At 49.5% G+C, this 15,093-nt stretch overlaps 5 protein-coding genes across 6 annotated transcripts; 3 read left to right on the forward strand and 2 right to left on the reverse strand.

The window, feature by feature from the left end:
- The first annotated feature begins 65 nt into the window (after positions 1–65).
- Positions 66–1,700, forward strand: LOC131211829 (small ribosomal subunit protein mS33). The gene has a single exon (XM_058205460.1). It carries the CDS (start codon positions 1,273–1,275, stop codon positions 1,606–1,608), a length of 336 nt encoding a protein of 111 aa, XP_058061443.1. The 5' UTR covers positions 66–1,272; the 3' UTR covers positions 1,609–1,700.
- LOC131211828 (eukaryotic translation initiation factor 2-alpha kinase-like) lies at positions 1,641–6,729 on the reverse strand. Its single transcript, XM_058205459.1, has 3 exons — positions 6,456–6,729; positions 2,372–5,414; positions 1,641–2,300 (listed from the first exon to the last, which is right to left on the reverse strand). Exons 1-3 carry the CDS (start codon positions 6,641–6,643, stop codon positions 1,977–1,979), a joined length of 3,555 nt encoding a protein of 1,184 aa, XP_058061442.1. The 5' UTR covers positions 6,644–6,729; the 3' UTR covers positions 1,641–1,976.
- Positions 6,730–7,183: 454 nt separating this feature from the next.
- LOC131209854 (general transcription factor IIF subunit 1) lies at positions 7,184–9,219 on the forward strand. Its single transcript, XM_058203003.1, has 3 exons — positions 7,184–7,318; positions 7,389–8,878; positions 8,951–9,219. The coding sequence occupies exons 1-3, from the start codon at positions 7,304–7,306 to the stop codon at positions 9,159–9,161; spliced, it is 1,716 nt and encodes a 571-aa protein (XP_058058986.1). The 5' UTR covers positions 7,184–7,303; the 3' UTR covers positions 9,162–9,219.
- A 39-nt stretch (positions 9,220–9,258) lies between these two features.
- On the reverse strand, positions 9,259–9,898 carry LOC131210301 (splicing factor 3B subunit 6). The gene is made up of 3 exons (XM_058203528.1): positions 9,780–9,898; positions 9,592–9,710; positions 9,259–9,520 (listed from the first exon to the last, which is right to left on the reverse strand). The coding sequence occupies exons 1-3, from the start codon at positions 9,807–9,809 to the stop codon at positions 9,289–9,291; spliced, it is 381 nt and encodes a 126-aa protein (XP_058059511.1). The 5' UTR covers positions 9,810–9,898; the 3' UTR covers positions 9,259–9,288.
- A 432-nt stretch (positions 9,899–10,330) lies between these two features.
- LOC131208530 (protein CLEC16A homolog) lies at positions 10,331–15,029 on the forward strand. Of its 2 annotated transcripts, none has more exons than XM_058201310.1 (10): positions 10,331–10,592; positions 10,713–10,852; positions 10,923–11,301; positions 11,375–12,003; positions 12,062–12,271; positions 12,917–13,036; positions 13,110–13,302; positions 13,370–13,635; positions 13,715–14,306; positions 14,373–15,029. In XM_058201310.1, exons 1-10 carry the CDS (start codon positions 10,390–10,392, stop codon positions 14,950–14,952), a joined length of 3,312 nt encoding a protein of 1,103 aa, XP_058057293.1. In that variant the 5' UTR covers positions 10,331–10,389; the 3' UTR covers positions 14,953–15,029. The 2 variants fall into 2 exon arrangements, with proteins under 2 accessions (XP_058057293.1, XP_058057296.1); XM_058201313.1 differs by having other exon boundaries at positions 11,375–11,952; positions 14,535–15,029.
- Positions 15,030–15,093: the final 64 nt, after the last annotated feature.

A 15,093-nucleotide genomic window follows, 5' to 3' on the forward strand; every position in this document is an offset into this window, starting at 1 on the left:
GCGGACACTCGCTCGGTGCCTTGGGCTTCGGAGACCCTCGCAGCGATTGCTAGCACCGGCCGAGATATACGACCTGTTGAAGGGCACGATCTGGATCATCTGCAGTTACACTCTGCTGTACGTGGACACCAACATGCTGTACCATATGATTAAGAGCCAGTCGATCATTAAGCTGTACATTTTCTACAACATGCTTGAGGTCGGCGATCGGTTGCTTTCTGCCTGCCCACCGGCAGGCGGCAGGCGGCAGGCGCCTGCCAGTGGGCAAGCGCCTGCCAGTGGGCAGGCGGCAGGCGGCAGGCGCCTGCCAGTGGCCAGACCTTTTCTGATGCAATTACGATTTTTGAGCTGGTTTCTGCCTTAATCGTTGTCTCAGTTTGCTCCAAACCACTGTTTTCCTTATCTTTCTTTTTTGTTTTTTACGTTTCTCCTTCACCATATCATTGGCTTCTGGTACATTTCCTACGTTATTGACGTCTTCCTTTTCTTCTACGGTTTCAGTATGATCCAAAATATTGTCTTCAGGCTGATGGTTTCGTTGTTTTCGATTCTCCTTCTTACAAGGGGTGCGTTTTTAAGATCAATCGGTGTGACTACCGCGAACTGATCGGCATGGTGGCCGACGAGCTGGAGCAAGCGCATGAATCAATTTGTGAACCAATTTCAAACAAGTGCCAGTTAGTCGGTTGGACATGTTGGAATCAGCCATGGAAGCAACACTGTGTTGGTTTGCCTTAGCATTGTGCTTTTCGGTTAAAAAGCGAAAAAAGAACGTGCGAAGAAGTTACAGTGTCGAGGAAATGGCTTTTAAATGGCATCGTATGCCTCCGCCTTTTTATTGCGATCACTATATATTTTATTTTTTAGTTGCCAAAGACGTGGCAGACTTTCGTAAATTTTTATAAATTCAGTTAAACACTTTCGCGAACGTTGACGAAGCGTCCAAAATATAAATAAGAGGCCAAAACAAAACATCTACAAGTCTACCGACAAACTGGCACTTGTTTGAAGTTTGTTCAGATTTGTAGATCTGTGTCAGTGGCATTAATGACGTCTCCAAAGACGTCACTTACGCAGATATCGTTATCGTTATCGTAGCGTGTAGACCGGTCATAAGTTTAGTTGAAATCTTTTCACGTGAAACGTCAGATCGAAACTCTCCACACATTGGAGAGTCGCTTGGCAGTCACATTTTGTCAACAAACCCACCAAGTTACACAATAAAATCAAGTATCGTGAGTAAACCGGCTATTCGGCGTTTGGTGGATAGCAATGTACAAATACAAGGACCTCGCGAAACTTGGGACCACTTACTCGCGACGCATGAATTACTTATCGAACCGGATATTCGGTGAGGTCGCGAGGCCAACGAATTCACAGTCGATGAAAGTGGTAAAGATGTTCAGCGAAGAGCCGATTCACCAGCGGGATTACGTCGTCAACTGGTACCCGCGGCATGTTGAAACCCATCTGCTGGCGATGAAGTTGCGCGAGTACGGTCTATTCCGGGACGAGCATCAGGACTTCAAGGAAGAGATGAAACGGTTACGGGCCCTGCGTGGAAAGGCACCGCCGAAGAAGGGTGAAGGCAAGCGTGCGAAGAAGTAATGGCCATACAATGTGTTGCCTTGTTTAGGGGTTAACTTTATGCGTGGTGTAATCAATAAACAGTGGACACACATAAACGTCTGTTACACATCCGCCCATTTTATGCATCACTTAATGTAGTGTTCTACACTACACTTCTACTACTGTTCTACTCTCTGACCCAACGGAACAAATGACGAATTAAGACTTCAACTTCTTCTAAGAAAGCAACAACAGTATCTTCAATAGCATGGTCCTGTCTAGTTCTATACGTAATACGGCATAAATAGTTTAGTAAATACAAAATACAGCTTGCATCAATCCGACTCTGCCCGTCACTACCATCATCACATGGTAAACGCCGCTACATTACGGCAAAGCACGATTTTTCACAACCAGAGTGGATTGGGTTGGGCCTGGGTGGCCGGTGTGCCACCTGCACCGCCGGAGCCCGATCCGGAGCTACTGTACGTTCGGCTGTCCTTTCTACGCGGTGGCAGCTCGAAGTGCCACTCATCACCCTCTTCCGACTCGAATGAACCATTGGTTGCGACCGTCGGACTGCCATCCACCACGAGTGTTTCGTCAACAGCGCCCAACGCGTTGCTCGATTTATTCGAAACCATCCGCTTGAATGGTGGGTGCGCCTTGATGCCGAATGTTGTCGGGCGCTTTTTCGGCGAATCGGCCAACATCAACGACAGGAGTTTGTACTGAAAGCAGCGGTAAAGGAAGAAGCAACGGTAAATCATCAATCCACGTTTTCTTAGCACCCGAAACTTACCTCACACTGGTATTCCTGCTCAAAGCCATGAGGAAAAATGGTCTTTCGTACACTCTTTAGTGTGCCGATACGTTCCATTTCGGTGCCGAAGCTGACGAGTAGCTCGAACAAAATCAGCCCCAACGAGTATATGTCGACCTTGTAGTCGTACGGTAGTCCGCGCAGTTGTTCCGGCGACATATAGAGCTGCGTCCCGACTTGCCGCGTGTGCCGATCGCGCCCCATTGCTGGCATATTATTCTCACTGTCGTACTGCAGCTCGCCCGAGTCGGTGACGAGCCCAAAGTCACCGATCTTAATTTTGCCGTCGAGCGAAAAGAAAATATTACTGGGTTTCAGGTCACGGTGTATCAGGCCCTTCAGATGCACGTACTCGACGCCCGCAACGATCTGCTCGAAGATCGGTACGATCTTGTCACGCCGTGCTGGGAATCCGTTCAGACTGAGCCACTCCTTGAGTGACTGCTTGTGACACAATTGCATCTGAATGTAGAGATATATCTTGTTGCTTTGTGGCACGAGAGTAGAGGACGCATAGGAAGGCGGCTTCGAGGCGGTGTTGTTCTCTGGGTTCGACTCCTCATCCGTTGGCCTTTTGCGGACGTTTCCCGTGCTCGTGAGATCAAGTGAAAGCGGCCGTCGGTGTGTTTTGCGGAATGGATTTCGAGTACCGAACGGAACACCGTCCCCGTTCGGAGGCGCTGGTGGTGGAAGAGATGCGGAAACATCAATCGATACAGAATTATGGACCCCGTTGGCGGTGCCATTGCAAGATGGTTCTTTAAACACAATATCGAACGAATCATCGTTTTCATCAGTTCGATTCCAGCGTTTGGCGCAGCTTACTCCGGGCGATTTGGCACTCTCCGATGGCTCATGCTCCGATTGGGAGGATTCTGATGACTCGTCATTCAGCGGACCTGATGGTTGTGGGGATCCAACAGATTGTGCTGCATCTGCCCGGAACTCGATGAACGAGCAGCTCTCACTCTGCTCCATATGCCTCTCCCCACCCGTGATGATCCCATTCGATTCTGGAAAGTGAGGCATCCAAATGTGCGGATGAATAGCAGAGCAAACAGGACCTTTATTTACTCCAACAAATGGTGCTGAAAGTGATGCTGAGGTTGCTAAGGCTGCTGAAGGAGGGTGCGTATCGGTCGGTGTTTCAATGTCGATCGACGTCGACAGACAGTTCCGTTCGATCCACTCGCGATCGTGTCGCTCCTGCCATCCGGGTGGCGGTGTTTCGGTCCACGCATGAAAGTAGCGCACAATATTCTGATGCTCACTGTGTGCCAACGTTTTCACCTCGCGCATCACGCGATTCTTCGATTCCGGTTTGTTCGGCAGCGCGACACGTTTGATCGCATACCGACAATCGTCCAGCTTGTTGCGCACCTCAAATACCACTCCAAAGCCACCTTTACCGAGACACTGGACGAGATCGAAGTCTTCTCGAAATCGCGAAGTGAAGTTTTCCGGCAGAGCGATCGCTCCCTGTGAGCTCGATTCCGAAAGGCTGCGTGTCGAAGGCATGCGTATCGCGGGCAGCGGAAACTCTTCACGCGCTTCGACTGCCATCGAAATTGGTACCTCAATCTTTCGCTCGACCACCACCATCGCCGGGGGCTTTTCGATCCGCAGTTTTAGCACCATGTTAAACAGAAGTGCAGTAGTCACGGAGATGATCAGTATTTCTTTCCACCAGAACCACATGGAAATGATGATCACCTTCACTGGTACTTCAAACATGTCGTCGAGGTCGTCTTCTTCGCCCCTCGGCGGAAAGCTTGAACTGTTGTCTTTCGTGTGATCGTCACCATCGTGCTCACACCGCTGATCACGCAAGGTGGGATCATCGAAAACTAAGAAAAATCCATTTCCATTTATGTAGCTCGAAGCGTAAAGGACAGATCGCGCAATGGCCGTCGATTCGCCGTTATCATCCTGTGGTGCCGATGGTGTTCCGAGGGCCACGTCCTTTTCCTCGCCGGTCAATAAACCCGCCACTGTAGGGCTGGCCGGCAAGGGTTTCCACGGAATTGCCGGGAACTGGCCGTCTCCGTCCGTCAGTAGCGCCAACTCTTGACTCTTGCCTTCGCGCTCAGCCATCAGTGCACTCGATTCCTGAATGTAAAGCTGTTTGTCGTGCATTCCGATGTACAGGGATGGGTTAACCAGCGGAGGCACTTTATTACCACCTTCGCTGCCATCGTCACCACTTTCGCCTACGTTTCCATTCCACAGCCAATCGGTGCGATCAAACAGATCCACACCTTCCAACAGTCCATCCGATTTGTCCGACGATCGCCAAGCGCTCACGATCGGCACTTCGAACTTGTGCCTCCAGACAATCTCTCCCGGAGCGCTTTTTCGTATCGCACAAATTACACCCTCGGGAATGATTACCTTGAGTTCGAGATCCAGTGCGATCGGATTTGGCTCGCTCCGTTCCCGACCTCCGCGACACTCTTCGCTTCTCGTCCGTTCCAGTTCGTGGTGTCCGATGCTAAAGTTCCAGCGCTCGCTACCGGTGCGAGCTTCTACTGCCCGAACCGTCTGTGTTTGCCGCCGAATAATGATCACATCGTCCTCTACCGTGCCGTCGATCGTGCCATCGTCTCGTCCTGGTGGTCCGTACTTTGCTTCGCCCGTATGCTCCGTCGCTAGTTCGGTTGCATTTTTACATCCATGCATCGTGCAAAGGTAAAGCAGCCGACCAGTTTGCAGCGAAACGCCGTAAGATCGCGTTTCTTTGCCACCGGAAATGACGAGATCGTCCGAGAACTTGAACGAAGATTTCAGCATATCCTCCGCACTGAACGGTATCGGCTCGATGGAATCGCCGTCGAACTTGTACAGGCTGCCACCAAGCGACGGGATCATGCGGACCCATCGGCCATTGTTGGTCAGCTCTAGACGGTGAATGCTGGAGGAAAGCAGCGGCCCGGGACCGGTCTGAATGCTCCAGCGTTCGGTGCCCCCATTGAGCATGTCTAGGGCCGACAGTTTTCCGTCCAGTGTGGTTACGAACACCAATCTGCAAGCGGAAATGATACTATGCTAATATCTGATTCTATTAATGATGGATCCAAACAACCTTGAAGAAACGATGGATTAACATTGAAATAGAATAGCTCGAAAATCCGTAAACAAATGTTATCCATTGTTCATCGGACCTTGGTGCAACGACGCAAATGAAAAAAGAATTTGCCACCATGGCAGTTTATTATTGTACGCTCAATAGCTGATAAGAGTGCAATTTCGGGGAGATAAAGTTCAAACCGCGACCAACGTACGATGGATGACGCTAAACATGTGTAAGGTGTTTGGGTTTGAAATGTTTGGGTTTTCGTTCGTATCACACCAGTAGACATTTTGTTTCTCCCTTTCTCAGAAGTAGGGAACAAAGTTTGCTGTAGTAAAAGGCGCTATTTTTCTTGGCATGAGTCAGAAACAGACTCGGCAAACAACTATAGTCATTGTGTGTTCCCATGTTAAACAACCGTTGAGCCAACCTGCCCGTAGGTATTATTTTTTGCCATCTTGGGCATCGCGGTGCGCCTTATTTCGTACTTTTTTGTCAAAAAAACACGTTAGAAAAAAATTTCACGTTTCTCTCCCTTTAGTTTTAGAAATGCTAAATAGAATACAGGCCATGAAACAAATTGAACTATTTAAAGACTGATTGGTTAATCTAATTAGACCACCTTAATGTGGACCAGCGCAAAAACGTTCTTGGAGCAAATAAAGCCTAGGCTTTGAATTGTCAATGACGCAATATTGGCGTCTGATAAGGCGATGATTTCACCTGCCCGGTTGCAGGTCAAAAAAGAAGCCCTTAAATTTGATATTAAGGAATTGTATCTTAAGTGCGTTCTTTGATAGATCGATCGGCATTCGATCACCGTAAAAAACGCATTCCAAGTCACGTAGCCCAAAAGCGGTCTCTGGGCTTCGCAGAGGTGCTTTGGTTGGCAGTGTTTTTGGCGTTCGCTCCCTACCCCCGGATCGCTGCGATTCGAAACATGAACGATCATGTTGCGACATGCTGGAGCGAAAGGGTGGTTTGTGTGCTTACCCATCGCTAAGGTCACGCTGGCGGACTACATCTTCGTCGCAGTACGGAAGCTGCTCAACTGTGGCCGCACCATCATCGGTTGGTGACGGCGTTCCAGCGACTCCCGTGGCCACCGTGACGGCCGCGGCCAACAGGACGGCAGCCCAGAAGCACACGGCACGGCGAATCAAAGCAGAGCACGTAGACATGACGATACGCGTCCTCGTCGCCTACTGCCGCGAGTAGTTCATCAGTTGAATGTGGCGATCCTCGGCAACACTCGCCGCGGACTCATATTTCGTTGACCGCACGCACTTTTGGCCTAGCGATCGCTCATTAAGGAATATGCAGCAGGGCGCACTGTACGAAGATTGCTTGTTTTTCGAGCGCGGAAGCCGATTCACCGTCCGATACCTGCGGATTGACCGAATGCCACTGAAAAACATCCAACAGGGAGCTGTCAAGCGAACGAACGTGCAAAGGAATGTCCACTTGACGCTTTATGATGCCACGGGCAGCAGTGATTCGAAATGGGAATATATTGAGAATATGAGTGTTAAGATGTAAAAGTTGGGAGGATCGCTGGCTCTGTTTTGATTTATATTTTCCATTTTAATAAAACCAAACCAACAATGTCTTCCATGCGACAATGCGTGGTGGATTCGTTTCGATATCCAAGTGACAGCTTGGCGGTTTCGCGCGCAGCTGTCAAGCTCTCGGCTTTTGTAAACGGTTGCTTTGGTCGCTGGCAAAAGTGTATTCGTGACTCAGTTTGTGCACGCAGCGCCCAATTGTCGAAGGAATAATCGAAAACCTATGCTGCGATTGTTGGAAGCTCCGAGTCACAACGGTGCACAATTATCAACAGAATGAGTGCACCTTCGGTAAGCCACAAATCGGCGGATTCAGTTTCACGGCACAGCTTTTATCATTCCGCTGTCATGTTTCTTGCAGAATTCAAAGAGTGGCACATCGTCTGGCGGATCCACTGCCCCTAGCGGCCCCGTCTCGGTGCAGGAGTTCGTGATACGCGTGCCGAAAAACATGAAAAAGAAGTATCACGTCATGCGGTTTAATGCAACGCTCAATGTAGACTTTGCCCAGTGGCGCACGGTGAAGATGGAGCGGGAGAACAACCAGAAGGAATTCAAGGGTATTGAGGAGGTGATGCCTAAGTTCGGTGCCGGGTCGGAGTTTAATCGGGACGTGCGCGAAGAGGCACGCCGCAAGCGGTTCGGAATCATCTCGAAGAAGTACAAACCGGAAGCGCAACCGTGGATACTGAGGGCCGGTGGCAAAAGCGGCAAGATGTTCCGGGGCATCCGGGAGGGCGGTGTGGGCGAAAATGCGGCATTCTACGTGTTCACGCATGCACCGGACGGTGCGATCGAGGCGTATCCGCTGAACGAATGGTACAACTTTCAACCGATCAATCGCTACAAGGCCCTGTCGGCGGAAGAGGCCGAGCAAGAGTATGGGCGGCGCAAGCGAACGATGAACTACTTTTCGCTCATGTTCCGGAAGCGCCTGAAGAAGGGCGAGGACAACGAGGCAGACGACCAGGAGGAGACCAAGGGAAAGAAGGGCGAAGGGGGCAAGAGTAAGGACCTGAAGATCAGTGATATGGACGAGTGGATCGACTCGGACGATGTGTCGTCGTCGGGGGATGACGATGATGAAGGAAAACCGAAACAGAAGGACAGTGACGATGAGGCGAAGGACAAGAAGGCAAAGAACAAAAAGAAGGCGATGGCAGACAGCAAGAAGAAGAAGCGCGACGTGGACGAGGAAGCGTTCGAGGAGTCGGACGATGGCGATGAGGAGGGGCGCGAACTGGACTACATTTCGGACTCGAGCGACAGCGAATCCGATCACGATGCGAAGGTTGTGAAGGAAATGAAATCGGTCGCGGAAGAGGACGCACTCCGGAAGCTGCTAACGTCCGACGAAGACTCGGAAGAGAAAGAGAAACCGTCCGAGGAGGACGAGGAGAAAAAAGAGGACGAAAAGAATGGCAAATCAAAGGAGAAGGACAAGGATGGCAAGGAGAAGGACAGCAAGGAGGCCAAGAAGAAAAAGAAAGCCAAGAAGAACAAGAACAAAAAGTCCGAATCGGACAAGAAGGACTCGTCGACCGATTTCAGCTCGGACAGTTCCGATTCAGATGCGGCCGATGCAAAGAGCAAGAAGAAATTGAAAAAGGAAAAGGAAGGCGTTGGCTCCAACCTATCTAGCGCAAACAATTCCAGATCAGCGTCACCGAGTGTTGGGCAGCTGGATGCTAACAAGCGTAAGATGGCTGGATCGAACATGCCCTCGACGGATCTGACGGGGTCAGATAATAGTAATAGTCCGGTGTCGACGCCGGCCAAAAAAGTGAAGCTAGAATCGACCCCGTCGCTTCCACCGACGTTTGCGGGAATTGTGAACTCGAGCAGCAAAGAGTAAGTTTCCCGAACCGGTGGTGCTGGTGGTGCAGTAGTCGCGTAACCAGTATTTTACTCCATTTTTTACAGCGATTACGGCATTACGGAGGAAGCTGTCCGGCGATATCTGATGAGGAAACCGATGACCACGACGGAGCTGCTGACAAAATTTAAGAACAAGAAAACGGGTGTTTCGAGCGACAAGTTGGTAGAAACGATGACACAGATATTGAAGCGGATTAATCCGGTGAAGCAAACAATACAGGGCAAAATGTATCTTAGTATAAAGGTTGCCAAGTAGTCGCCTCTTGTGCAGCCATCTACCATCCGATTTCGCAACGCTGAAAACCCCATAAATAAATAAGTCTTATTCGTATAAAATGATACAGTTTATTGGATACTTCTTAGTATAAATTAATCTTATGCGATTACTTCCGCACCTCTTCCGTGCTGATGTTGTACTTCGCCTTGACCTGGTCCAGTTCGTCTTGCTTCTTGTCCAGATCGAGCTGTTTGAATGCCTTCGTCGATTGGTAGTACAACACTACCAGGTAGCGATTACAGACGTTGAAACCGGACAAGTGATCTCGAGCGTTCTTGGCGTCGAAAATGTCCTCATAAACAACGAAGGCAGTTCCGCGGGTTTCGGGTGTGTTGCCGCTGCGGGTTGATGGAATGTTATTAATATAGCTTAATGGTAGGGTTGAAATTTCTCACACAAAGGCACTCACACACGAATTTGTCGAATTGCACCGTACTTTCCGAATATATCGTACATTTCGTCGGAGGTAATCTTGTACGGAAGGTTTCGCACGTACAACACTCGATTCACCTCCGGTGGAAGTCGAACCTGGAGAATCAAAGGATATGGTAGTTTCGAGTGGTCGTGGTTCTCAGGCAATTCCCCGAACATACTTACATTATTTCTTTTCTGCATAGCAAGAGCCATTGTGTGGGAAAGTTTCTTTCGCGTCTATTCTGCCGAAAACACCAAACAAACCACGCAGATTTCGCACGTCGAAATGTTTTCGTTTACAGTTGTTTGACAGCTCTATCTCCGGCCGCGACGATTGTTCGCTTGTTTAGTACAACAGATTTAACGATTCGAATTATGTGCTTTTTATATTACTTGTACATTTTTTCAACGAAATACATGCATGTAGTCGGAACAATTGCTTAGATTTCATCAGAAAGAAACACAAGACTGTGTGTCCTGTTTAAAAGTGCTAGAAGCAACGTCATCCATGCGACCCGTTAGATCCATGGCATTGGCTGTAATAAAGATTTTGTCGTTTGAGAAGACCAACGCAGCCATAGTGCACTGGGCTGTCATTGTGCATTGTTAACGAGTTTTAGATTATTATTCCTCTTCCATCTGCAAGTGCTAATTGTTGTTTGGGCGGAAGAAAATGTTACAAAACTGGGCTTAAAATGTCTTCAATCGCGGTGTCTGTAGTTCTATGAGGGTTCCGTAACGTGCCCGAAGTGTTTTATGCGCAGTGCGAGCTCCAATATCTCAGCTATCCGCAATGTTTCGCAGCCGTAGTTGGTTCGGTGGTGGTTGGAACCGTCCCAAGAACCGTCTGTCGCTCGATCACCTAAAATATCTGTACAGCGTGCTGGAACGTAATACGACCGTCTCGGAGAGCAATCGTGGTCTGCTGGTGGAATCGTTGCGTTCGATTGCGGAAATTCTCATCTGGGGCGATCAGAATGATTCGTCCGTGTTCGAGTAAGTTCCGCCACAGGTTGTTCCTACTTCCGCCTTTCTCGGAAGTGTGTTCGATCGATGGCCACGCCTGTCTTTTGCTTTTAAACGGCACTCAACTCACTGCCATGTACGCTTTCGTAGCTTCTTCCTGGAGAAGAACATGCTCTCGTACTTCCTGCATATCATGCGCCAGAAAAGCGGAGGTTCCAGCTTCGTTTGCGTACAGCTCCTGCAAACGCTAAACATTCTGTTCGAAAACATACGAAACGAAACCTCTCTCTGTGAGTATCCCGCGGGGCAGAGCAACGCGCTGGGTAACCGAGAGTAACGTCACCGCTTGTTCATTTGCAGATTATTTGCTCAGCAATAATTTGGTCAACTCGATCATCGTCCACAAGTTTGACTTCTCCGACGAGGACGTGATGGGTTACTATATTCTGTTCCTGAAAACACTCAGCCTCAAGCTGAACACGCACACGATACACTTCTTCTACAACGAGCACACGAACGATTTTCCGCTTTACACGGAAGCGATCAAATTCTTCAACCACCCCGAGTCGATGGTTCGTATCGCGGTGCGTACGATCACACTGAACGTCTATCGGGTGCAGAATCCGAACATGCTGCAGTTCATACGGGACAAAACGGCCGCCCCGTACTTCAGCAATCTCGTTTGGTTCATTGGCAAGCACATCCTCGAGCTCGATGCGTGCGTACGAAATGACATTGAGTAAGTAAGCGGCCACCTTTGGGCGCTGGTGACCCAAGTGATAATCCGTTTCCGCCCCCGGTCTTTTCAACAGCCACCAATCGCAGCACCGACTGGCGAATCTCGTGGCGGAACACTTGGATCATCTTCACTACCTGAACGACATTCTCTGTCTCGATATTGCCGACCTGAATGCGGTGCTGACCGAGCATCTCCTGCACAAGCTGTTCGTGCCGTTGTACATATTCTCGCTCACACCATCGCCACCGATTTCGATGGCCGTCGTGACGCGTAATTTGGCGGCCGTCCTCAACAAGGTAGTCGATATTGACATCAAGGAGATGAACAATCCGCGTGTTGCCAGCGTCGTGGCACTGTTTCTGCTGTCCCTCGTCTTTCTGGTGATCACGCACCGCCCGCTGATCAATGCGCTCACGTGGGTCATCTTGAATGCCGATCACACCGTGTTCAAAGAAGGGGCCGCACAGGTGTTGAACGCTTACATCGATAACCGGGAGGTAGTGGCGCTCGGGTTCGGTCAACCGGTTGAAAGTTTGGAGGAAGCGCTAGAAAGTACAGTGGCGACGGGTTCAAGTTACGGAGCTGAACATGCGGGCGACGAAACGAATCCGAAAAGCCCAAAAAGTAGCAGCAGCAGTAGCGGCAACAGTGGTAACAGCAGCAACAGCAGCTCATCAGCCAACAATGAACCTCCTGTTTCGAGTAGGTTTGTGAATTCCATTTGATTACCTACACTATATTGGGTCGTCTTGCACCGTAGATTCCCCTAGTCCACCGACACTTTCCGAGGAGATCGAGAAGGTCAACATAACCGATGAGGAGAAGGAAAAGTTGCTGCTCAATGCGTACCGCACACCGGAGACGAATCGTCCCTTCCTCGACATGGTTCTATCGTCATTGGAGTGCGTCGAAAATGACTATCACGCACTGCTGGCGCTGTGTTTGCTGTACGCGTTGGCCAACAATAAAGGTAAGATGTGGTTAATGGGCAGAAAGCAATCGTAGTGATAAAACATGGAGAATCGGGACCTTTCATAATGTATTTAAAATCAGCAACTCATCATTAATGGCTGATCATACTCATCTATGCTTCCTGCTCACGCTTCTACTAACACGGCTGCGTACATTTTAACATTACATTAACTGGAATACTCTACCTTTGCTTGTAACTCGGACTACTTTCAACACTGCACACTGCCCATCTGCCCATATTGTCGTCTGTCGACCGTGTGTTTATGAACTTGTCGTGCCCGTGCAACGATCGCCCCATTTTCCGCTGCCGGTGCTGCTCTCCCGTAGACGGTTGGTTGATTTTCTTCGAATGTTGTTCATGCCTGTGTTTCACGCGTTTGATTTTCAAATGTTTTAACTTTATTTCGCTAAATTTAGTATAGCACACCAAGTACGCTCTGTTAACGCATTTTCCTGGGTGGCAAATTTCTATTGACCTTTTAAGCAGTTGGTGCGATCTTCTGTAAAGTTATGTAATTTAGAGGTAGTGAACGTCAAAGTGTGACTCTATATTAGATTTTTGCTACGTTTAACTGTTGTTTCCGTACTTTGCTTTTTTACATCATTGTTTGATTTGGGTGACTAATTGTTCTTCAAATGTCAGGTGTGAATTCCGAATGGCTGGAGATCGTGTTAAACCGTTCGTCGCCCGTTAACCGCACGCAGTACAATGTGATACTGATCGAGAAGTTGTTGCAGATCGTCAATATTTCCAGTCAACCATGTGAGTGCACCATTCATGTCAGCAGTACTGGAACTGATTCTGATGCATTTTCTGTTGTATTACACAACTTTAGCGTGTCGGATACGTTTGGTAACAACGGAACTAGGGCTGAAGCTTCTCGCGCAGATTATCGGGGCTGGCGAAGATTCGAGTGCTGTCCCGGAGGAATACCGACTGGCACTGAATCAGGCGCGCAATCAAGCGATGAATGTGTTGAAAAACTTCTACAAATCCGAAGACATATTTCTGGACCTATTCGAGGATGAGTAAGGCATAAAGGGACGGACATTCTGAAACGTTTCTGTGTTAACTCTTGTTCGTCACTTTACTTAGGTACAACGAGATGCTAAAATCGACGTTGAATGTGGAATTTCTTTGCAACGATTCCGCCATCCTGCTACCACCAACCGGAACACCCCTGACGGGGATCAGTTTCACGCGCCGGCTACCGTGTGGTGAGGTGGAAAAGGCTCGCCGTGCCATTCGTGTGTTCTTTCTGCTGCGACGCATGTGTCAGACGATTACCGACGAGCGGGAAACACTTCTTCCTCTAACCAATTCGGCTCAGTGTGTTCAGTTAGATAATGCACTCGATCTGAGTAAGTGTCGCGCCGGTTGGGGCCAGTTGCGGCCTGTCAGTGAATGGTCATTGATGGTGAATTTCTCTTCGCTTCGCAGATAATAGCGATCTGATCGCTTGCACCGTGGTGATGCGTGACGGAACCAAGTACCGTCGGTTTCTGGTGATGGATATTCTGCAGCTGATACTGGTCGAGCCGGACAGTAAACGGTTAGGTTGGGGTGTGGCCAAGTTCGTTGGCTTCTTGCAGGACGTTGAGGTGAACGGCGACAAGGAGGATTCGCGAAGTCTGCATTTGACCATCCACCGGGGAGGGGCCACCAATAACCGGACACCCATTCTGTCGGCCAAGTTCCTGTTCGATGATCACATCCGATGTATGGCAGCGAAGCAACGGCTTACGAAAGGGCGTAGCAAAGCACGCCAGAAGAAAATGTTTCAAATCGCCCAGCTGCTCGAAATTCCTGGTCAGCTGAGTGAGTCGGCGTTTCCCTCGCTTACGGGTGGTGCAACTGCTGGACCAGGATTGCGTCACGGTGGCAGTGGACGACGTCAAACAGGCGAGCACAGGCCACTGTTTTCCACCAGCAACCGTGTGCCAGGTGTTGCAGCCGCTTTGCGCCGAGACAGTATGCCCTCCGGAAGCGTCGTTAGTCGTGTACAGATCAGTGCGAGTCGCTCAACCGAAGGGTAAGGTTCCGCTGTAAGCGACCCATGCCAAAAGGTGGAGTATAAAATAATCAATTATTTTTTTAGCGAACCGACCGGTGCACGACGGAAGTTAGTAGTATCCGGAGCAGCACGTCGCGAAAGCAGCCAACCTATTGGCGTCTCTTCCAGCGCAATGAAATCGCGCGAATGTTCACGCAATCGCTCCGGAACTCCCCGGTCCCGGGAATCGAGTCCTCGCATTCCGAGACCTCGATCGGAAGAGATTCCTCTGGAAGATTTTCGTCGTTCGCAAAACTCCAGTCCTGTGTCACGCGGTTCCTCCAATAATGCTTCGCGTGCGCACACTCCGTCACGCCTCACGATGGAACCGCTGAGCGTGGCCACCGTAAGTGGCAGTGGTGGTGGTGGTCTTGGCATTACGAACGCAAATGGCAGTGGTAACATCCTTACCGTAACCCTTAAGGATCAGCAGATTCCCATCTCTTTTCCGGTGGCTAGTGCTGCTGCTGGTGTTAGTGGAGCGACAGCACCAGCAACAGGGTCCACCGCCCTTCCAACCTCGACTGCGGTTCCGCCGGAGGAACTAAGCCCGACGTCGGAAGAAACGTCGTTTATTGCGAACGAGGAGCGACAAAAGAAGCGTGGTGTAGTCGAAACTGTGTAAACCGGCGAAGCTTACACAAAGATGGTTTCTTCTTCTTTTGTATTGATTTTCGTTGTTATGCCGAGTACGTTTTATTGTTGAGATTTTAAATGTTTTTTTAGTAATAAATCATACATTGTGGATGTGTATAAAGGATAAATA

This window comes from Anopheles bellator, chromosome 2 (assembly GCF_943735745.2).
Source record: "Anopheles bellator chromosome 2, idAnoBellAS_SP24_06.2, whole genome shotgun sequence".
NCBI classification, from domain to species: domain Eukaryota; kingdom Metazoa; phylum Arthropoda; class Insecta; order Diptera; family Culicidae; genus Anopheles; species Anopheles bellator.